Source organism: Priapulus caudatus, unplaced genomic scaffold (genome assembly GCF_000485595.1).
Source record: "Priapulus caudatus unplaced genomic scaffold, Priapulus_caudatus-5.0.1 Scaffold1567, whole genome shotgun sequence".
Classification (NCBI taxonomy): domain Eukaryota; kingdom Metazoa; phylum Priapulida; class Priapulimorpha; order Priapulimorphida; family Priapulidae; genus Priapulus; species Priapulus caudatus.
The window spans coordinates 22,027-44,174 of NW_014578628.1; the positions used below are offsets into that span (position 1 = coordinate 22,027).

At 49.3% G+C, this 22,148-nt stretch overlaps 2 protein-coding genes across 7 annotated transcripts in view; both read right to left on the minus strand.

The window, feature by feature from the left end:
- LOC106817017 (KAT8 regulatory NSL complex subunit 2-like) overlaps positions 1 to 9,094 on the minus strand; it is a 10,666-nt gene extending 1,572 nt beyond the window's left edge. The window contains exons 1-11 of one of the 2 annotated variants that reach the window (XM_014821664.1): positions 8,898 to 9,094; positions 5,722 to 5,838; positions 4,720 to 4,872; positions 4,083 to 4,288; positions 3,514 to 3,628; positions 2,850 to 3,013; positions 2,372 to 2,518; positions 2,027 to 2,128; positions 1,320 to 1,477; positions 759 to 846; positions 119 to 288 (exon numbers count right to left, since the gene is read on the minus strand). In XM_014821664.1, the coding sequence (XP_014677150.1) occupies positions 119 to 288; positions 759 to 846; positions 1,320 to 1,477; positions 2,027 to 2,128; positions 2,372 to 2,518; positions 2,850 to 3,013; positions 3,514 to 3,628; positions 4,083 to 4,288; positions 4,720 to 4,872; positions 5,722 to 5,807 (1,389 nt within the window). In that variant the 5' untranslated portion in view covers positions 5,808 to 5,838; positions 8,898 to 9,094. Of the gene's footprint in view, positions 1 to 118; positions 289 to 758; positions 847 to 1,319; positions 1,478 to 2,026; positions 2,129 to 2,371; positions 2,519 to 2,849; positions 3,014 to 3,513; positions 3,629 to 4,082; positions 4,289 to 4,719; positions 4,873 to 5,721; positions 5,839 to 8,700 lie in introns of both variants that reach the window. The other variant, XM_014821663.1, reaches the window with a different exon arrangement.
- A 484-nt stretch (positions 9,095 to 9,578) lies between these two features.
- On the minus strand, positions 9,579 to 22,148 carry LOC106817022 (4-hydroxybenzoate polyprenyltransferase, mitochondrial-like). 5 transcript variants are annotated; one of them, XM_014821668.1, is made up of 6 exons: positions 21,381 to 22,147; positions 19,948 to 20,114; positions 19,547 to 19,668; positions 17,799 to 17,932; positions 15,787 to 15,920; positions 9,579 to 10,203 (listed from the first exon to the last, which is right to left on the minus strand). In XM_014821668.1, exons 1-6 carry the CDS (start codon positions 21,742 to 21,744, stop codon positions 10,000 to 10,002), a joined length of 1,125 nt encoding a protein of 374 aa, XP_014677154.1. In that variant the 5' UTR covers positions 21,745 to 22,147; the 3' UTR covers positions 9,579 to 9,999. The 5 variants fall into 5 exon arrangements, with proteins under 5 accessions (XP_014677154.1, XP_014677156.1, XP_014677155.1 ...); XM_014821670.1 differs by lacking the exon at positions 17,799 to 17,932 and adding an exon at positions 18,723 to 18,808 and having other exon boundaries at positions 15,787 to 15,881; positions 21,381 to 22,145; XM_014821669.1 differs by lacking the exon at positions 17,799 to 17,932 and adding an exon at positions 18,723 to 18,808 and having other exon boundaries at positions 21,381 to 22,144.

Here is a 22,148-nt window from a genome sequence, read left to right on the forward strand (position 1 = left end):
AGAGACAGAGACAGAGAGAGAGAGAGAGACAGAGACAGAGACAGAGACAGAGAGAGAGAGAGAGAGAGAGAGCGGGGGGGAAGAGGTGTGAAGCATCTGTGCATCGCGACGCATTTACCTGTATCAGATCCGTGTCGATGGCGGTGCTGGGTCCAGCGGACGCGAGAATCGTCAGCGGCATGTTCTCTTGTTTGAACGCGCTGCCGTTCAACAGCCGACGCTGCTCCTCATTGTGCTCGAGATACTGTTGCGAAGCCAGCGACACCAATGGCAGATCCTCGGAGCTTCCTGCAATACAGAATTATGGTTCATCCCCTTATACGGCCACTTGTACGCTGACACGTTTCACGCTAACAGCCGTCTACCCTACGAAGCCTTACACAGTAACCAGTCAACCCCCAAAAATCAACCGAGAACATAGCCCATTCCAGCTGCAATACAGCATGTAAACGGAGTGTGGCCTGACCATTGGTTTTCACACTTATTTTTACACGTGCAAGTGTTTGGCACCAACTGAATCTCCGCACTGCAACGATTGTACAAACATGTCAAGTGAAGGTGAAATATGTAAATTTTTAGACTTCATAAATAAAACTCAGAGGTCGTGTAAGCGCAGATTCACTAAAATCGTCAGCTTGGGAGTTTCAGTGACGAACACTCGACGCGACATCTTCCTTTAAAACATAAATGTGACGGAGCCGTCATCTTGCATCCGCGATCGCGACGGCGTTCGCTTGTCGCCAGGGGGCAGCACTAACCTGTCTCCGTTCGCTCTCGCTTCGTCTTCTCCTCGCTGTCTGACTTGTCTACGTTGATCAGCGTGTCAGAGTGCGTCGCCTCCGCATCCTGCCGAGACAAGAAAACGCGTGCGGCGTGTGTACGTAACGACACGGCGGAGCTCGCGGTATAGAGGGCAGCACGAGCCGTCACGCAGCAGAGCTTGCAGTATAGAGGGCAGCACACGTCGCACAGCTGAGCATTATAAACGACCTATGTGCCTGAGCGAGAAAACTTGGCATGCCTTTGATACTGTTACTATGTCCAACAAGCTAGTCGAGCTTATACAAGCTTTCACACACGTGTACGTCAAATTGTAGATTGTTTGCGATACTTTGTTATGAAGCAATATCTTTTAGTGTCCTATTGCCACAGTGGTTGGTTAGAACTGCCTATTAATCATCCCTGGCAGATAGGTCTGTTAGTGAAATCCTTAAATCCTTAGCTTATTAAAGCTCGTTAGAGAATTTCTTTAGTTAATGAAATACTAATAAGAAAAATGTCTAGTGTATAAATCTGCGGTATCTCATGAATGTACTCACACTTGCTTCCTCTGGTAGGAGTCTGTCTTTAAACAGAGGCAGCACTGTATGTACCGGACATGCCGCATCCTCCATCGCCATGACGATGGGCTTGTCGCATTCTGGATCGCCGTGGTTACAGGGTACATACAACAGCTGATTGACATCGTGGCAGATATCTGAACGACATCTGGTCAAGGATTGCAGCAACGAATCCACACAAATACGAATACTCTATCCAAGACATTTTATATTACAGGTATCTTATAGCCGGGTAGACACTGCTACTAACTGTTTCTGCAGATAGTGCTACTTCCTACAAAAGTTTAAACTCGTGTAACATTTTATCAGTCTGTCTGATAGTGTCCTGTTGTAAAATTAGGAACACATGTTAGGAAACAGTTACATCTAACATACGTTTGAAGTTTTATGACATTTGCATGACACTTTATGAGCAAAAGTCAGAACCATTTTGAACATGTGATGTCATAACTACTGACATTTCCCCAATTGACTAATTTCACTTCGTCAGATAGCCACCCACACAGACTTTAATTTACTAACCGGTCCGACCTCGCCTTGAAAATACATGAAAGGTAAACTATGCTACTTGTCCTATCTATACTTGTACTATGCTAATATACCGATGCTACTTCATTTCGAGGACTAACATAAACCACGAACCCCCAGCGATTCACGCATCTGCTACACTGACCACACAAGGATACGACGCTGACAGAACGAGGTGAGTGGCAGCACCTGCGCGTTGCATGTGGCGCCATCTACGACGTATGAGCACCTGATCACGGCCGGCTTCTGGTAGCTGTCGCCTGCGCGAGGAAACAACAAAGCTGGCTCTCGTCACATTATCACATGCGTTCACCCACTACCGTCCGTGCGTCCAACACCCACATTCCAAACATCACAAACAACCGTCCCACCCACAAATACAAAAATCACTCCTAGATACGGTCAAATCTTTTCGACCAAAAATGGCACCTCAGTACGAACATCAATCCCATGTCATCGGTTCGATCAAAAATGGCGCCCGCTGTGGGGACGAGGCTGCGTACCTTCGGAGTGGACGATCCTGCGCTGCTTCGACTGCTGGTGCAGCAGGGCCTCCTTGCCGTGGCGTCGGTGGTAACGCTTGAGGGCGTGCAGCTTGTCGTACTGCCGCTTCGCCTGCAGGCTGGACGGTATGACCATGTGATCACCACCTAGCCGCAGGAAAGAAACACGTCAGAAAATAAACAAACAAACAAACAGCCTGCGAGTGCCTGGAAGGGATGGAGAGTGAGAGAGAGCGAGAGGGAGGGAGAGAGAGTGATGGGGGATACAGAGCGAGAGAGAGTGAGAGAAAGCGAGGGGGAGGGAGGGAAAGGGAGAGAGAGAGACAGAGAGCGAGAGAAAGAGAGAGAGAGAGAGAGAGAGAGAGAGAGAGAGCGGAAGAGAGCGAGGGAGGGAAAGAGAGAGAAAGAGAGATTTTCACTTGCTACTGTCACATCACGAGCAATGCGCGGAAAGAGACCCGCGTCGTCATACACGTACCGATCAAGTCGTCCTGATTCTTCTTATCCAGTAGATACTTCCTCCTCTTCTCCCGCAGCATGTGCTGCAGTCGCTTGAACTGGTCAATGTAGAGCGACTGCAGGCGTATGAGCTTGTCGCGCGTCATCAGAGCCACCTCCTCCGCAGTGTAGACCCCAGCGTGCCTGAACGCAGACGAACGTGACGTGTTACCACGGAAACGTATACGTGGATCTCTTAACGAGCGACGAAGGAGAGTTAAAGGAGGAAAAGGAAGAAAGAGGAAGAGGAAAGGAGTTAAAGGAGGAGCGGGAACTGTTGTGTGTCCCTCGGGCAACCAGGATTCGAATTAGATTCAAGCTTGTGTTAGTGGCCACCTGTATAGAATGTGAACTTGCCCATAAAGGACACACTTGCTGTCCCCCCCCCCCCGAGTGCCAGCAACACTGTGACATCACCTCTATAGAACGGACACCTGTCTATAAAGGACATTTTCCGAGTTTCTCTCGACTAATCCTCATTTACATGTCTGAAGCCCCACGATTACACTACTGCAAACAAGTTTAGAGCCATGTTTTCGTTTCCCCTCGAAATATCAAAATATATAAGTATCGAAATATCGAAAAATCGGAGTAATTCTCAACGGGACACCGCGGGATGAAGCAGGGGGGTCGCGCGTTCGTACTTGAGCGGGTCTTCCTGTTCAGAGTCAATGCTCTCCGCGTCACTGTCGCCATCGCCGCGCCATGTTTGATCGACGAGCACCGTCTCCTGCTCGCTCTCGCTCTCACTCGCGTAGTCTGCAAACGCAAAACAATCGCCGCCGCCGCTCGAATCCTAGATCTTTTTTTGGGCCAGTGTTGCCTACATTTAAGCTATATATGTAGTGTATTCAGTTCTATAAAGCAAGTTCTATTTCTACATTTCTAAAGGGATGTTGCGCAAATTCAAAAATCTTATTTTGTTCTTTTTTCCAAATAAAATAAAGAAAGGTTATTATTTCCACTCACTTTTTAACAGCACATTTATGTGCGAAAAACAGCGATAGATATGCTACGAGATTAACAAGATGAGCACGGAGGCACACCAGCTTGGGCTGCCACGGCAGTCTATCCCTATGGACATTAAATTTTTATTTCCGTAAAACACCGGTGAAATCAGGCGGCAGCCAAAGCAATTGCCGTCAGAGTTATGGGGGAAATTTGAGCTCTGCATCACTAAACGTAAACCGTGGCAAGGTCACTCGTGACGTACCCAGGATTCTGCTGGCTGCGCTCTGTGCTGACTCGTGTTTCTTCCCCGACAGCTCGCCCGCGCTCGTGCCCGGTTCCTCTAAGCCCCGGGTCGCGTCGTAGCGCACGAGCTCGGCCATCAGGCTGTCCGGCGTTTCGGCGGGACGCTTCTTACGCAGCGCCCTCTGTCTCATCACGGTCGTCTTCTTGGCGTGCTCCGCGCAGTACCTGCTCACAGACAAGATGCCCTTGTAGTCTGCATGCGATTACACGTGATCACAGACACAGTCACAGACACAGTCACAGACACAGTCACAGACACAGTCACAGACACAGTCACAGACACAGTCACAGACACAGTCGATCTGACACAGACAAGTCTGCAGGTGAAAAACAACTCGCAGCACTACTGCTATTCAGGGCTGGCATGAAAAAAACGGTAATATTTTAGGCTATTACTTATTTTACTTATTTACGGCATGGAGCGTCTCTACGGGATGCAGATCCACTGCAATGCACTGTGTGCGTTCTTACCACCGAATGCAACCGAGCGACAAACTTAGCGACGAACGACTAGTTTCGACTGATGGTAGCCCTTATCAGATTCTTCCAACTCTATAAACCTTAACGACGGCTCTGAGTAACTATGCAACACCCACCCATCGCGCTTGTCGGACTTTGGCGTCGCGCCGTGGCACCGGCGGCCATGTTTGCTCGACACGTAGCTGCACTGCTTGTAGGGAGCATTCTTGTCCTCCAGGATGTGTCTGATGCAGTACTCCGATCCCTCGATGCGCGTCTGCATGCAGATCCTGCCACAAACGAAAACGGGTTGCAGACGACATCACGGGGTGGAACTTGGGAAATTTTAAGGCAGGGCGACTGTTGCCTCGGGTTTAATCAGTACATGTATTTGTATTTGAATTACATGCAATAAAGATTTAATAATAATAATAATAATCAGAAACTTTGGGTTATACGGCAAGTTGGATGAGGAGATAGGCAGTCATTTCCTTCAAAGAAAGGTTACTGAGCCTACCTGCTTTTTAACGGCACATTTTTATGTGGAACAAAGAGGGATACATATATGCTACATGGAATTTATGTGAAGGGATAAGAAGCAAACAAGGTATGGCAGCCACAGTGGTTTATTGTCATGAATATTATACATTTTAATGGCGCCATGGCCTGTAATGAGGGGAACCACAGCACTTGCAGCCGTGTAGTAATTAAATTTGAACCCCGATTAATTACAGGAAAGTGCATTAACCAATTTTTAAACAGGTGTGACCTGATGTCATCTAATGGAATGTTTAGACAAGTTCCTGGTCATTATTATAAGCAAAAAAGGACGAGGAAGGTGTAACAGCACTGGCTTTTGTACAGGAGGGCATACCAATTGTACAGGAGGGCATACCAATTGTACAGGAGGGCATACCAATTGTACAGGAGGGCATACCAATTGTACAGGAGGGCATACCAATTGGTGGAAATTAGATCGTGTTAACTGTAAGTGTTTATGAGCCGAGCGGTTTTACGGGGTAGTGCGACCTAGAACATACCTTCTTTAAATCTCAAGCTTCTAGATAACAATTAGCATTGGGTTAATTGTATTCTACAATCTACATTACAATATATGATATTTTACTCCATTTCAATACCTGTGTGAATAATTGCAAAACAGTCCTTCGATCGGTCCTTTAGGTTTTGGTCTTTGGAGACTGATGGCAATTTTCTGCTTAAACATTTTGGCCCGTGAACAGACAATAGCTTCCTTCCTGAAAAACAACAACATTTGTATGATGCCATGTTTTAAGATATTAAATACTTAGTATGAATACAATGGGTGTGGGGTGGACTCAGGGTTAGCCTTACTTATAAGCTAAGGTAGCATTAGGTTTATACTAGGTAATATTTCTCTGGTAATACACATACGACAGAAATAGCAAAAAAGTTAAATACCCGCTCCCTACCACCCACAACAGGGTGCAAAATTAACGGGAGTCCGGAGTCAAATACTACCTGATTTACTGCCGGACTCCCTAATTTGACATATGCAGGCGTCCGTGTGACTCCCTGAAAATTCTGCCATACTACCTAGTTCGTTCCGGAGCACGGCCTCGTGGAAATACCGTATTTTTTCAGCTAATATCCAAAGAAAATTTGACAGACGTGTAACCGCACGAATCTTAAAAATAAGCACATGCGTTATTGTTAATATCTTGAACCTCAGACTGCGGACTCCTTCATTTTGCTGCGGACTCCCTCTTTTTGAGGGTAGGGAGTCCGTTGGACTCCCCCGTGTTCAAAAGTTCATTTCTCCCCCTGCACAATATACCTAGCCACTAGCAGTATAACGATGCATCAAACTATCGATTAATTGCATTAGTTTTCTTCAATATTAATGCTCGACAGCAGAGTAAAACATGTCTTTGAATGTTTTTAAATACACATGCCATTGCCTCTAGATTTGGCTCCGAATTTCTGGTTGCACTAGTGAGAAGACTTGATAATTTTAAAATTATAAATTTAATTACAGATTCGATCCACAGCGTTGATCTGTTGATTTGATCAAATTGTCTCTGTCTTCGTTACAGTCCCGTGGACTTTTGAAGACTGATATTTATTGGGTTATGAGGTTATAAATTCTTTTGAAAACCAATCTAAACCAATGTTTTACTCTACCACGAAAGCTCTTGCACTTCTGCAGGAAATACGGGGCATAGGAGGGGGAGTGGGAAGGTGGCACAGTTTATTAGATTGACTGTGTACAGATCGCAACACACTGACCTGAACTATATCGGCGACAAAGCGGGACCACTGTACAGTGACAGTGTATTATGTTGTGCGTTCGATTTGCTTCCCCAAGTTAACCTGGGTCTACTCGGGCCAGCCACAAATATACATTCGATTTGGCAGTCACGTGGTATTTTTGCATTACCCGGGTGAGGCCGAAGTAACCCGCTAGCCGAGCCGCTCACTTGGGGAAGTATCCCACAATTCATTGCAACGAAATGGCGACGATATATCAGTGCGGGAATTGCAGTGCAGGAAGTGCGGGACTCGGTAACAAACAGATTGAATGTTTCCCTCTCCAGGCGGAAATGAGATTTAAAATCAGTGGGTGAATAGCTTTGAATGGTGACCTCAACATAATTTTCGATCCGAGGAACCTTGTCTCATCTGCTATGCCTATGCCTAGATGGCTCTCTTCAAGCAGTAATGAAGCACGACTGTCGATGACTGCGTGTGTTTGCTTATTTGCTATTTACTACCAGTCTTAAGTTAATGTTTCTCTACTCTCTTTCACCTATTATTGCCGACAATTTCCTATAAATGCTGTCCAAATGCTCATCTGCAACACACGCTGGCCGCCGCACGCTAGCTGCTGCACACTGACACATAAATATATAGCAGGTAGGAAAGCGTGCTGCCAAAATTCGCTCGACGCTCGCTTGATTTCATACGAATACAACACAAACATTCAACCATTCTACTCCATCTTTGTTTCTATTTGAAGAACAGTGTTCACTTTTTATAAACACATACTGTCTGTGTTCGTAACCGAGCTGTGTCACGCGAAATCGCGTTCGCTCCTGTTGCGCAGTTTATGTAAATGGCTGCAAGTACAGGGCTATAGACGGCGCACTGCATTTTGGGAAACTACCACGCTGCTTTCCAACTCCCGTATGAGCCTCGTCAAAGCCCCAGTAGAGCGTTGCAAAAACGTTGCAGCGTTGCAGCGCAAAAATGAGGTCACGAAGAGCGCCGGTGGGTGTTTCCTGATTCCGACAGCAATTTACATAAACTGCGCGACGGGAGCGAACGCGAGAATTTCGTCAGGCTTTGTGTGATTTCACGTGACACAGCTCGGTTACAAACACAGACAGTATGTTTTTATAACAAGTGAACACTGTTCTTCAAATAGAAACAAAGATGGAGTAGAATGGTTGAATATTTGTGTTGTATTCGTATGAAATCAAGCGAGCGTCGAGCGAATTTTGGCAGCACGCTTTCCCACCTGCTATTAGCTCTAGTATCTATAGCCCGGGTACGGTTGCCGCAGGCGTACGCGGGCTATAGTTACTAGAGCTGAGAGGGTCTATGTCCCCCAGGGTACTGCCGGAACGTACCCTGGTACCAGAGCATATAAATCAACGTGATTTATATGCTCTGCTGGTACTATCTAATAGTAATATGCCGGACCGTACCTCGCCTACTCCACTAACGAGTCTAGGGAGTTGCCTACGCCTACTCCCTAACCCTAACCATATCAGATAGTTACCAAGGTACATTCCGGTATACCGGACCGTACCCAGGGTACGTTCCGGCAGTATCCTGGGGGACATAGACCCTATGAGTATGACTATGAGCGTTACTAGAGCTAACCTGCTTAGTTCAAGGATAGAGATAATGTCCAGTACGGTGATTGGATAGGATGATGTTAGTTGATAAGATAGGACTGGACATCTTCTCTATCCCTGAGCCACCTGCTTTATGTGTCAGTGTGCAGCAGCTAGCGTGCAGTGTACTTGTGGGTTGCAGATGAGCATTTGACCGGCATTTACAGGTGATTATAGGCGAAATAGAATATAGAAACATTAAGACTTTGATAGTGAATACATTTCGTGTTTATTTACCTTTTTTATTGAGACGTTCCAAGTGCCTGTGTGTGTGACGATTGTGCAATAACAACAGTCAACACTGTCACTAGAAGTTGAACCACTCAACTAGCATCTAGGCCTACTTCTCCCTGCCTACATACAATATTACATTACACGCCATCATAATGACATACTACTAGTATTTTACTAACGACTAACGAGGAGTAACCAACCTTTTTAGCTAATATAAATAATACAAATAATAATGAAGGGAAACTGCCGGACATCGACAGCCTCCCGTAATCCAAAGCAAGAATGCGGAGGGCGCTCATTAGTCCAGTACTTACGGAGTTGAAGGCGCCATATTTGATTCACTCGTAGCCCACCCCGTGGTTCAAAGCGCAGACGCGAAAAAAGACAGACACATTAGATGTATGTTATTACTTATTACACAGTTTGCTAATTTGATTCAGAAATATAAAAGGTTATCATAATAACAAAAATAAGTAAATAACCTATATGATAACATATTTTTTAACGTAATGTAAACAGTTTTTACATTTATATATTTAGTTACATTATACTTCCGTTTACTGATTTTATTCAAATGCATATTTATTGTTTTATTAGTTATATAGTAACTTCTCACTATTAAACATATCAGCTCTATTGTATCAATAGTACGACATATTTTGTTATTATGCCATTATTTATCATTTCTTTCAACATATGGTCGTTTTTCATTGCCAACTATGTTTGTTTGTTTTTTGAAACTAAGGTGTTTTTTTAAATTTTGTTCAGAGAGAGCTAGAGAGAGGGAGACAGAAATATATAATATAGATTATCTTAGATTTGTAGTAGATACGCAGCAGATACTCGCAAGGAGTTAGACACAAAAAATGTCAATCACCATATTTTAATTTTAAAATGCACATAGTATTTATTGACTGATTGATGAACTGGCGGTTGAGCAAAATTACACAATTTAGTGCACTATACAGATCATACATTGATTACTATAAAATTTACACTGCCTCTACGAGAGTGCAGCATCACCACCGTATTGCTATCGATAATAACACCAGTTGCTACCGGCAACCACACTAGAGGCACGTGAGACGGAATCTGATGAGATGCATATGAAACTTGCATTGTCACGCATCGCACCATTCACCGAGAACAATATTTACACAACAGTCACGTGTCATTCGTCTTCTACTGCGATGGCTCGAGTGCACCGCCACACAGAACAACTGCCACATGCTCCAATAGATGGCACCACCACCCACCACACAGCAGAACCTGCCCTCACAGTCTCGCCCCGCAGCTCGTGTCTCAGCTCTCATCGCTCGGTGCCTCAGAACCCGTATCTGTCTCGCCTCTCGGTGCCTCGGAACCCGCGTCTGTCTCGTCGTCTGCTGTCTCAGGCTTCAGCAGGTTGCCGGCGACGATGCCAGCGAAGAGGATGAGGCCGAGGCGTATGTTGGAACGGAAGCTTTCCCAGCAGCTGTCAACATCGTTGATGTCCAGCCACCACACCTGCAACAAGACATGATACAGTGACATGGTAGAGTGACATGATACACTGATAGCCTACAGTGACACACAACAGTGACATGGTACAGCAATATGCTACAGTGACACACAGCAGTGACATGGTACAGTGACGTGCTACACCAAGACCCTGCAGTGACATGGCACAGCGACATGATATACTGCCACCAGGAGTGGCATAACATATTATAACACTACTGCTGACACCCTACAGTGACACACTACAGTGACATGCTACTGTGTTACACTTCAATATCATAAACAGTGTCACGGGAACAGTTTATAAGTGATCTAGATGGTTTATATATTAGAATGCTACGCTCACTACGACACGGCATGTCACGTGGACGACACCGCACGCTCGGCTACAATACAGCATGCCACTTGTGGACGACACGCACACGCTCACTACAACACAGCATGCACGTTGATGACACAGCACGCTCGCTCGACCCGCATGCCCACACGTTGACGACCACAGCACCGCTCGCTCGACACCGCATGCCACGGTGACGCACACAGCATGTGTTTGCCACGGACATGGCCCACCCTCACAATGACATGACACGCCACAGTTGACGATACGACACCGAGCATGCGTACCTGTTCGCTACTCGTGAGCGGCGGCGTGAGGGCGAGGGAGCACTGTAAACGGGCCACGTCTGCTCGCCCACATGTAGCCCGCCGCGCCGAGCCCGCCAATCACATGAGCGCCCCGAAGCCGCCTCAACCACTGATCCATGCACGTGTTGTCGGCAACAGCCCCAGCCCGTAGACTTGACCGCCGGATGAGCACTGTCGTTCCTCCTTGCCTTCTGCGAACGAGAACACGCGGGCGCGCGCGCGTAGGTTCAGCGTAGCGGCCACACGAGGGGAACGCGGCGGTAAGGTCAGCGTGCGGCCAGCACGCGGGAACGCACGCAGGGGTAGGTCAGCTGTGCGGCATTACGAGGGAACGCGTGGCTTAGGTCATCGTGCGGGCCACACGCGGGACGGCGCGGGTACCGGTCAGCGTGCGGCACACGCGGGAACGCGCGCGGTTAGCGTCAGCGTGCGGCCAGCACGCGGAACCGCGCGCAGTCGTCAGCGTGCGCCATACGAGGGAACGCGCGCGTAGGTCAGCGTGCGTCCCATACGCGGAACGCGTGCGTTAGGTCAGCGTGCGGCCATACGGCCGGGAAGCGCGCCGTAGGTCAGCGTGCGGCCTCATACGAGGGCAACGCGGCGCGGCATACGTGTATAGGTCAGCGTGCCGGCACACGGCGAACGCGTGGGCGTAGGTCAGCGTGCGGCCACACGCCTGGGGGAACGGCGCGCATGCGGGTAGGTCAGCAGTGCGCGCCATACGCGGAACGATCAGACCGCGGGTAGGTCAGCGTGCGGCCATACGAGGGAACGGCCGCGCGGTAGCGTCAGCGTGCGGCCCACACGCTGGGGATACGCGTGGGTAGGTCAGCGTCGCGGACCAAACAGATGGCGGAACGAGCGCGGTAGGTCAGTGTGCGGCCATACTGAGGGGACCGACGCTGGCGGTAGGTCAGCGTGCGGCCATACGCAGTGGTCTGGAACGCGCGCGTAGGTCAGCGTCGGCCACACGCCCCCGGGAGACAGCGCGGTTAGTGGTGCAGCGTGCGGCCAACGAGAACGCGCGCGGGCTCTAGCCGTCAGCGTGCGGCCACACGCGGCCGAACGCGTGCGGTAGGTCAGCGTGCGGGCACACGCCGGGAACGAGCTCGGGGTAGGACGTGTCGCAGCGTGCGGCCACACGCGGAACCCCGCGCGCGTAGGTCAGCGTGCGGGCCATACGAGGGAACCGGCGGGCGCGGTGGTCAGCGTGGCGCCTACGAGGGAACGCGCGCATGGGGCATTGGAGGCATTCAGGGTGAAGAGACTCGCATACCGGAGGGAAGCCGCGACGCGATGGATGGATGGAGCTGGCTAGGTCAGCGTTGCAGTGGCGAATAGAGGGAACGCGGCGGTAGTCAGCCGTGCGGCATCGAGGGAACCGCGGGCCGTTAGGTCAGCGTGCCGGCATACGAGATGACGGGCCGCGCGGCGTTAGGTCAGCTCGGCCATACGAGGAAGCGCTCGGGGGTCAGCCGTGCGGCCATTACGAGGGAAACGCGGCAGGTGGATGGCGGATGGTAGGTCAGGCGTGCCAGGGTGGGCCATACGCAGCGGAACGCGTGGCCCCGGTAGGTCAGGCGTGCGGCCACACGGGAACGCGCGCGGGTAGGTCAGCGTGCGGCCACACGTCGCGGGGTGAACGCGCGGTGGTAGGTCAGCGTGCGCCACACGCGGGGAACGCGCGCGGTTAGGGTCAGCGTGCGGCCAACACGCGGGAACGCGCGCGGTAGTCAGCGTGCAGGTGCCACGACGGGGAACGCCCCCCCGGCGGTACGTCAGCATGCGGGCCATTAACTCGCGGGGGAACCGCGTGCTGGTTAGGGTCAGCGTGCGGCCATACGCCGGGACGCACGCGGACGTTAGGTTCAGCGGTTGGGCCATACGAGGGAGACCCGCGCGGCATGGCATGGTATGGGTGCAGCGTGCAGGTGGCAGCACGCATGGTCGGGAACGCGTGGCTCGGGTAGATCAGGTGCGGCCATGACTGCGGGAACCGCGCGCGGGTAGTATGGATGGGCTCAGCCGTGCGGCCATACGCCAGGGAAGCGCGCGCTGGGTAGGTCAGCTTGCGGCCATACGAGGGAACGCGCGCGGTTAGGTCAGCGTCGGCCACACGCGGAACGCGTGGGGTAGGTTCAGCGTGCGGCCATACGAATGGGGGAACGAGGCGCGGCTAGGTCATTGTGCGCCATACGAGGGAAACCGCGCGCCGTAGATGGGGTCAGCGTGATTGGGGCCATACGCGGGGATAACATTTGCGCGGCGGTAGTCACGCGTGTCGGCCACACGCGTGGAATGCGCGCGGCATGGGGTAGTGGGTCGCGATGTGGCGCCATACGCTGCGACGCGCACGCTGGGGATAGGTCACGCGTGCGGCCTATAGCGAGGGAACGCGCGAAGCGTTAGTCAGCGTGCGGCCACACGCAGGGAACGCGCGCGGATAGGTCAGCGATGCGGCCATACGAGGGAACGCGGCGGTAGGTCAGCGTTGCCGGACCCACGCCGGGAACGGCGCGCATGGGATGTAGGTCAGCGTGGCGGGCCACACGGGGAACCACGGCGCGGCGGATGGTTAGGCGGTCAGCGTTCGCGGCCCATACGAGGGACCGGCGCGGATGGTAGGTCAGGTGGCGGCCACACGCGGGAACGCGCGCGGTAAGGTCAGGTGGCGGCCATACGAGGAACGCCTGCGCACTGGGTAGGTCAGCGTGCGGCACACGCTATGAATGGGCGAACGCGTGCCGGTATGCGTCAGCGTGCGGCCACACAAAAGCGGAACCTCCAGCTGCGGGGTTTAGCGTTCAGCGTGACTGGCCACACGCCGGAACGCCGCGGTAGGTCGCGTGCGGCCATACGCAGGGAACGCGCGCCGGCAGGTAGGCGTGCGGCCATACGCGGGAAGCACATGGCGGGTAGGGTCAGCGTTGCGGCCATACGAGGGACGAGCGCGGTAGCGTCAGCGTGCGGCCATTACGAGGAACGCGCGCGGTATAGGTGTCAGCGTGCGGCCATAACGAGGGAACGCCGCGCGGGAAATATATGGAATGGTTAGTCAGCGTGCACTCGATACGAGTGGAACGCGCCGCATGGGGCTCCGAGGTCATTGCGTGCGGGCCATACGAGGGAACGCGCGCGGCAAGGTATACAGCGTTGCTGGCCAACGGCGGGAACCGCGCACGGTGAGCGGTCAGCGTGCGCCACCACGCGGGGAACCGCGCGCGGATGGATAGGTGCGAGCGTGCGGACATACGAGGGAACGCGCGCGGGATAGGTTCAGCGTGCGCGCCATTTACGCCGGGAACGCGCCGGGGTAGGTCAGCGTTGCGCGCCCATTACGAGGGACGCGCGCGGTAGGTCAGCGTGCGCCATACGAGGGAAACGCGCGCGGTAGGTCAGCGTGCGGCCATACGATGGGAACGGCGCGCCGGTAGCGTCAGCGTGCGGCCATACGCGCGGGAACCGCGCGCGGTAGGTCAGCTGCTGGCCAATACGAGGAACGCGCGCGGTTAGGTCAGCGCTGCGGCCACCAGGGACGACAGGATGGCCCGAGTGAGGACTCGGTTCAGAGGTATAATATAGATCTATATTATACACTATCTATATTATACACTCCCGACTCATTAGTACACGATCACATGGTAGGTCAGAGACAAGAGTAGTTAGCACACGGTAGGTCAGCAACAATATACTACACATTAAAAATGATTTTATACCGCACACCGATTACTATAAAATTTATACTGCCTCTATGAGAGATTGCAGCATCACCACCGTATTGCTATCGATAATGACACCAGTTGCTACCGGCAACCACACTAGAGACAAGTGACTCATTAGTATATGATCGGTTACCATTAGAAGCTGTGCTCCTGGGGGGGGGGCACTCCATATATATTGCATGGTAGGTATGTGCCGCGGGAGAGACACCCATTTTCAACCCTAAACTTCCATTCCAATGCATCGCATTTTTAAGAATATCTCGTTCCAAAGCATCACAAGTTTAGTTACCATGCAGATCTTACATTTTCCCCGTTCCGGAGACCCTAGTTGTGTCCCTGTTAGTGTGCGTGCGTCTGTGTGTGTGTGTGTGTGCGTGCGTGCGTGCGTGCGTGCGTGTGCGTGCGTTCATTTCTGTCTGGGTCATGTTTTTCTCTCCTGTACATAATACAACAATTATTGGTTCAAGTGCTACAGCATAGATTTTAAAGCAAATCACAGTTTCCCCACAGTTCCGGAGACCCCCTCTTTTAAACATGTCCAGTTCCACAGCATTGCATTTCAACGAAATCCTAGTTCCGGAGACCCCCATTTTCGAAAATAGCCAGTTCCAGAGCATCCCACATTCAACAGACATAAGTTCCAGAGACCCACATTTTCAGGTCTGAGTTAGTTCCAGAGCCCCCGATTTTTGACTTCTCAGTGGCACATACCTACCATAATGTGGGGTGAGTGCCCCCCCCCCCTGTGCTCAGACTTAGACGACTGCTGATACGTTTCAGTGATGTGTGTGTAAACTAGGAACGTGTGCTGATCAAGACAACAGCTATCAGCATCGTGAGTGCTACCGACAATAAACTCAACTACGGCTATGCCGGGGAAAAAAAACAAATTCAACTTAAAAGAATAGACTTTTGCAGAGGAGGGTAAGGATCATGCTGGTAGGATGGGTGGTAGCAGATAGGCGGGAAAGGAGATAGATGTGCTGGTAAAGAAAACGACTAAATGTAATTATATGAAGATGGAGGATGAAGGAAAAGAACTGGGAGGATGCAGCAGCAGAGGTTGGAGAGGCAGAGGACGTTGAGCATGAAGGAAAATAATTGGGAGGATGCAGAGGTTAAGGAGGAGGCAGATGCAGATGATGAGGACGAGGTGATGGTGCAGAAGTTACGTATGCGAAAGCAGGAAGATTTCGAACGAGCTTCTAACGATAGGCTGTACCTGGTGGGCGTAGATTGTGTCATAGATCATTGTCCACGCAAAGCAGCCAGCGTAGAGGGGCAGGACAACGCCGAAGCTTGGACACCCCGTCACAGCTACCCAGCCCAGCAGCGAACCGAAGTTAAATGTCAGCCCTGGCCGAGAACAAGCGAACAGTGGCAGCAGCGTGCATTCGCGACCAGAACGGTGTACGCCAGCGAACATTTGTCTCAGGAGGACCAGCGTACCGCGTGTGAACGATGCGCGCGCACGTGCGTGTACGCCGGCTCCCCCTGGAGGCTGCTGCTCGCCGTGCGTCTACAGCACGTGTTCGTAGCGCATCGCCACCCGCCGCCACGGCGATCACACCACACGCGTCTAGTCGCACAGCTGCCGCTCAGTGTGCCGTGCTTACGTCTTACACCGGCCGCGTAACAACGTGACGACACACACCGCAGACGTCAAGGGCATATAGTCGACTGAAGATGAAGCCGAAGGTCAAAGTTATAGGTCGCTGTGTTCCACGACGAGGTTTCGCGTACGTCGCACGAGTGCTTATCAGGAGGAAGGCGAGAACTTGTCGTTCTCACACGTGCTGGCTTTTAGCCCACAAACAGGGCACCAGCAGCAACAGCAGCAGTGCCAGCAGCAACAGCAACAGCTGCAGTAGCAGAAGCGCTACCAACAACGGCAGAACGACTCGCAATGACATATCACGGTAATATCCTCGACCAGATTGCAATAGGAGGTGCAATCAGCTAGTCCCTCGTGTCCTGAATCACATACACTGCCTCCCTCTATGATCACCTTTGCCCTCAGCTGATGCTGTCTTGGTCACCTTTTAAAGACCTTACCCTCTGGGTTCCCTTGCCCAGCCCCCCATGACAGCCACAGTTCACCCCACCAGATACAAGATTCTACGGACAACCGGCAAGCAGAGAAGCAAAGGAAGCTAGTGCAAGCTTGGACATTGGCTGATTATTGCAAGTGGAATGTAGAAATCTTTCTAATAGACATGTGTGAAAGGCTAGGACAAAAACAGGACGAATAAAAATAAAAAGATTACGAGAAAGAGTACAGCAAAAGCTGCGTTTTTAAGACTATTTACAGTCAAGTAATGTTCATGTGTTGATGGAATTTTGTAGTTTTAATTCATTGGAAAGAATAATGCCAGATTAGACGTAATGTAATGCAGAATTTTACATCATTTGAACCTTTACTTGAATATATAAATTCCCTGTCTACTAGTACTATACAAAAAATACTGAACTATTGCTAGCAGGATTCTCTAACATTCATGGACAAACTACACTTTCACATTTACTATTTGGTTTGTAGAAGATTTTAGAATTTGTCTCATACAAACATCCTCCACTAGAATGGACGCGCTACTCTAACATTCAGGGAGCCTCGAACACGACCAAAATGATGGTTGTATTCCTTTATACGTTAACCTTTGTTTTAATATTCTATAAGCCGGTTATAATGAATATCCCACTACTTATTAGGTACAATAAACTATTTGCTTTTAAAGAAACTACTGCACAAACATGCAGAAAAAAACACAAGAACATGATTAGCTGAAATTTAGTAAAGAACCAAATATGGGTCTTTGCATAATTCGAAACAGTATTCAATACCAGTATCGTTATTGTTGAAGTATTAGATAGAGTTGATATATAGATAATTCTCAAGTTAGGCCGTAAATGTGAAAAACTAAAAGTAATTACTTGAAATAAGGAATAACTAATAAATTAATCGACTAACTAATTCCATCATATAATATTCGAGAAAGTAGGAAAATCATTCATATGATAGAGAACTGTACAAAAACACTACGAAGACAAAAGAGATACAAATCAGAATAGTACCCAAAAATAGAAAGTGAAATAGTATCATCAAAGAGACGACTCTAGCCATCTATACACGTAGACTAACACCACTGACCAGGATCGGAAACATACATTCTACCGCTGATGCACTGGACCCCGGACCTGTATTAGCAATGTCTCCAAAACACACCGATGCCTCACCTGATGCGAATATATAGTGTCGTATATAATTGTCCAAGAAATGCACGACAAGTAGATGAGGGTAGGCGTCACCGTATTTAGCGAGCCGTGCACAGCTGCCCAGCTGATAAGAACGCCCCAGTTCAGGGAGAGACCTGCAGGAGAGCGCAAAAACCGGGCTGAGAACATTACCGCGCTGCTACCTGTGCGCGCGGTCGAGCGGACATCATCGTGCTGCCAGCGCCACCTGCAGGCCGCAAGAGCGACCACTCTTTCGCGCAGACGAAGGCTTGACGTGGCGCCACCTGCCTGCCATTCACTGCCACACATATATGTACATATACGCTGCTGCCCCCTGCCAGCAGCATGGCCGACGAACGCTGCATGTACTACGTTGCCTGGGAAGCGCAGTGTTTCACCAGTGATGGCGGCCATGCAGCGACCCTGCGAGATGGGCTGTTACCGGTACGATAACAGAGATCGCCCCCCACTTGCCGCAACACGTAATAATGGTGCAGGGAACGACACACAGCGTGCTATAACTTTGACCTTCGGTGACCCTCGTGACACGATTACCTCTATTATCGGGCAACATTGCTATTAGGCGCAACCAAGTTTCTTCATGACCACGAGTGCAAAGTTTTGCCTCACAGGCTATACTATACAACATCTGAGCACAATATGATGCTTTGACCAATGGTCTGTACTATATTACACAACATACTAGAGTCAGACCTGTGGTCAGCTCTAGAGAATAGTCACCTATAAATGGAATTTTTATTTTTCCCTTCAGGGACCTTCAAAACATTCAAGTTCTATTGTATGGTCCAACACTCAGTGCTTTTGCTTTCACATTTACTGCACTCTACCATTTGTAGCATTCGGCACGGTCTCGGCTGTGCTGATATAATGCATGTGCTGGTACGACAACTAGTGTGTATTCACCTAAGAATGCCTGAGGCCAGTAGGTAAGCCTCTTCATAACTGGGTAGGTGGCAACCAGAAGCAGAGAACTAGCTCCTAGCACGATGCTGTAAAATAAAGACAACAAGAAAGAGAGAAGTGAACTTGTGCTACAATCAATCATGTAAGGCAGGGCTTCTCTCTAGCCTTTTAACGCATGTCGGGTTCGATATATACCTGCGAATTTGTATCTAAAAATGTGTGATATCCCATAAATTCTTCAACATCCCTTAATTGCTTAATCGACATGCCTTCTTTTCTAGCTCTGTATACATATGACAGTCCCAACACAGTCATGCTGTTTTCACCGCTTTTAAAATGTATGTCTATGAACTGATATTTTTATCTGTGTATTGCAGCTGCTTGTGCCACAAATAATTAACTGTAATTAGCAATCACGAATTAATTGCTAATGATTGTCCGACGTGCTTAGAGGAATTCCTGGCTGACAACATATAATTTGGCTGGCCACCTAGCAGTAACTCAGGTAACTATATGCAAGCATATTATTCTTTCTTATAGTATAATACTCTGGCCTAGACGTTAAATTCCAGAAATGGACATGAAACCCAAAATTAAAAGAACATTATATTGTTTTATATGTTTGCAAGGTGGTGGGGGGCGCAGAGTTCTACGTTCCACTATTTCTCACTGAGCAGGGATAACATGATGGTACTGTGAATGTGGCAATGCTTTTGAAAATATGGCAGAGGCATACCTTACACAATGACCCTACACTTGATACCTTTAATATTTTTACTAACGACTATTTGATGGTAGTCAGTAGTCAACAGTCTATGTTATACCTATAGTTGTTAAGCTGTAGAAGAATGGCTAGAGCAGCTGTCAGGTTCAGACCAAGGAATGCGAGTGCCTGTACGTTCGTCAGCTCTCCTGACGCCAGAGGGCGCCCCTTTGTGCGTGCAACCTAAAAAAAGCCAAGAGTGAAACTGGGTGTAGAACGCAAGCGGTACAAGACATGCGAGTAGGATACAACACACCAGAGAAAACTCGAGTACGAAATGCACATCGCCCTTACAGTTCAGCGAACGCACGATCAATATTTATTTTCTTCGCGATTACACTTTACAGGCTGTCGTCTCAGCTGTCACAAGGATTGACAATTCACAACATTGACGAAAATCGCAAAGACACGTGCGGTCGCACAGCGACGACCTGACGAAGGCGTTCCCCCTACACTATATACCTTCCGGTCAATGTCCTGGTCCCACATATCGTTCACGATGCAGCCGGCCCCGCGCATGATGAGAGATCCGGCTCCGAACAGGACGAGGAGGTAGAGATCGGGCAACTGTCCCGGAGCCGCAGCCAGGGCAATGCTCCACGCACACGGCCAGTACAGCAGCCACGTACCTGCACGGAGTCACGATTAAAGTCGCCGGAACGATACAAGTAAGGATAAGATGAAAATAAAGATATATATAATTATATATATTAAAGGACATTATAACTTTTATTCTTACATATAATTATGTATCTTTATTTTATTATAAGTAAGGATACGAGTCGCATGAACAGGAAAACCTGCGCCTCACACAGTGAGTTGGAACTGTTTATGAAGCGTGAGCAAACGATCGTCACGTGGCAACATACCTGGCATCTTTTAAATTTGGTAGCAACTTGTAAAAAATATGGAATAACAAGTATAATGAAACAAATTCGAGCATGATGATAGGGAAAGATAATTATATAGAGGGTGAGACGGCATTTTTATGAATGTAGGGCAGACCTAGGGGGGTGTCCAGGGGTCCGGATTTTTTTTAGAGGGTCCTTTAATTTCAAAGTGCACTAAAAAATTTCATCACAATTTTTTTTAGGGCTAGTTTTTCTGATAAAGATTTACTTATATATATAAAGAGCTTTTTCCTGCTTAATTTTTCTGGTGTTTCAAAAGCTGCCAAAGGCCACTTAGGGGGGGTTGGGGGACCTCCCCCAAGAAAAAAAAAATTGGTGCATTCTGAGGATCCGGTCCCCCGGATGCCCCGCGGACCCCCCTTTGCCAATTTCTAGGTTTTTGTAACGAATATATATATATACCCCCCTAAGTGGCCTTTGGCAGCTTTTGAAACACCAGAAAAATTAAGCAGGAAAAAGTGCCCTTTATTTCTTCCTGGACACCCCGCTTTCAAAAATCCTGGATCCGCCCCTGGAATGTACAAGTAGATCAACACTGGAATTAGGAACAATAGAGTAATATGGCTCCAATGATGCCAACAAAAGCCACGCTGCACACCGCTAAGGCCGATGAAAGTTGATTTCATGGTTCTCGTCAGGCATTGTTGAGATTTTGATGAGGGATTTAGATCAACATTCATCTTTCATATACAAACCAATAGAACTTAGTGAGGGTATCGGGTCTTGTACATATGCAAAATAAGATTGAAAAATGTCATAACTTCTTTGTTGACAGTTTTTATTCAAATTTTTACTGTTTGTCTTCCATACATGTAGTGCTGACTGTAGATTGTTGATTTTTTGAGGCGGGAATTTCATATGGGGACTTTTTGATGCGGGAATTTCGTCAGCGATGAGTGTTGAACTTTTTTGGTGCGGGAGTAAAATTTGATGCGGGCGCTGACGAGAACCATGACATCAACTTTCATCGGCCTAATCTCTCACCTGTCGGCGAATGCAATCGTATCAAGCGCAGGTATGGTTGCCACGCCGACGGAGCAGCATCCACCATCGCCTGCGCCGACAATCGCACCTTTCTCGCGTTACTTGTAGAGTTCTGTGAGACCTGCACTAGCATCGGCGTCGCCCGCCTATGTCGGTCAACGCCGCTCCGGTGGCAGTGCGAACCGGGGCAAGCGATCCTTGACCACTGAGCACCGACGCAGTCATGCTGCTGTGTACGATCGGGGAAGCAGACGGCCAGGCTGTGATATTTACGCGTTAAGGACATGTTCACGCCACCGAGCGTGCGACACAAGGGAACTCTGACGCATGCACGCCAGAGCGGAGTCTGTTTCAAGCAGAACATGTTGTTGGCAACAACTATTTACGAGAATTGCGGTTGCCAAGTCGCGCCTGTGTTCGTGCGTATACCGGTATAGGATGACGGAAGGCTCGTTACGACCATCCCACTACACGACGCACACAAATACCACACAGCACTGGAAAACAGTGAGACGTGAATTAGGAATAGGATGGCGATTTCGAGAAAACCACTCAGACACTCTGCAAGATTGCAGCTTATGCAGTTATATTGCGAAGAAGTTGCGTATTAACTATTCAAAGTCAACCTAACGATACATGATAGATGTGGGCCGCCTAGCCCCACCAATGGCACCATGCTGTGCGACGGATTGTCTAACCCTAGCAAGACCGTTTCTTGGAGCTATGGGCCGCCATGTTGTACGCGTTGGAGCAGCGGTGGGATTAGAC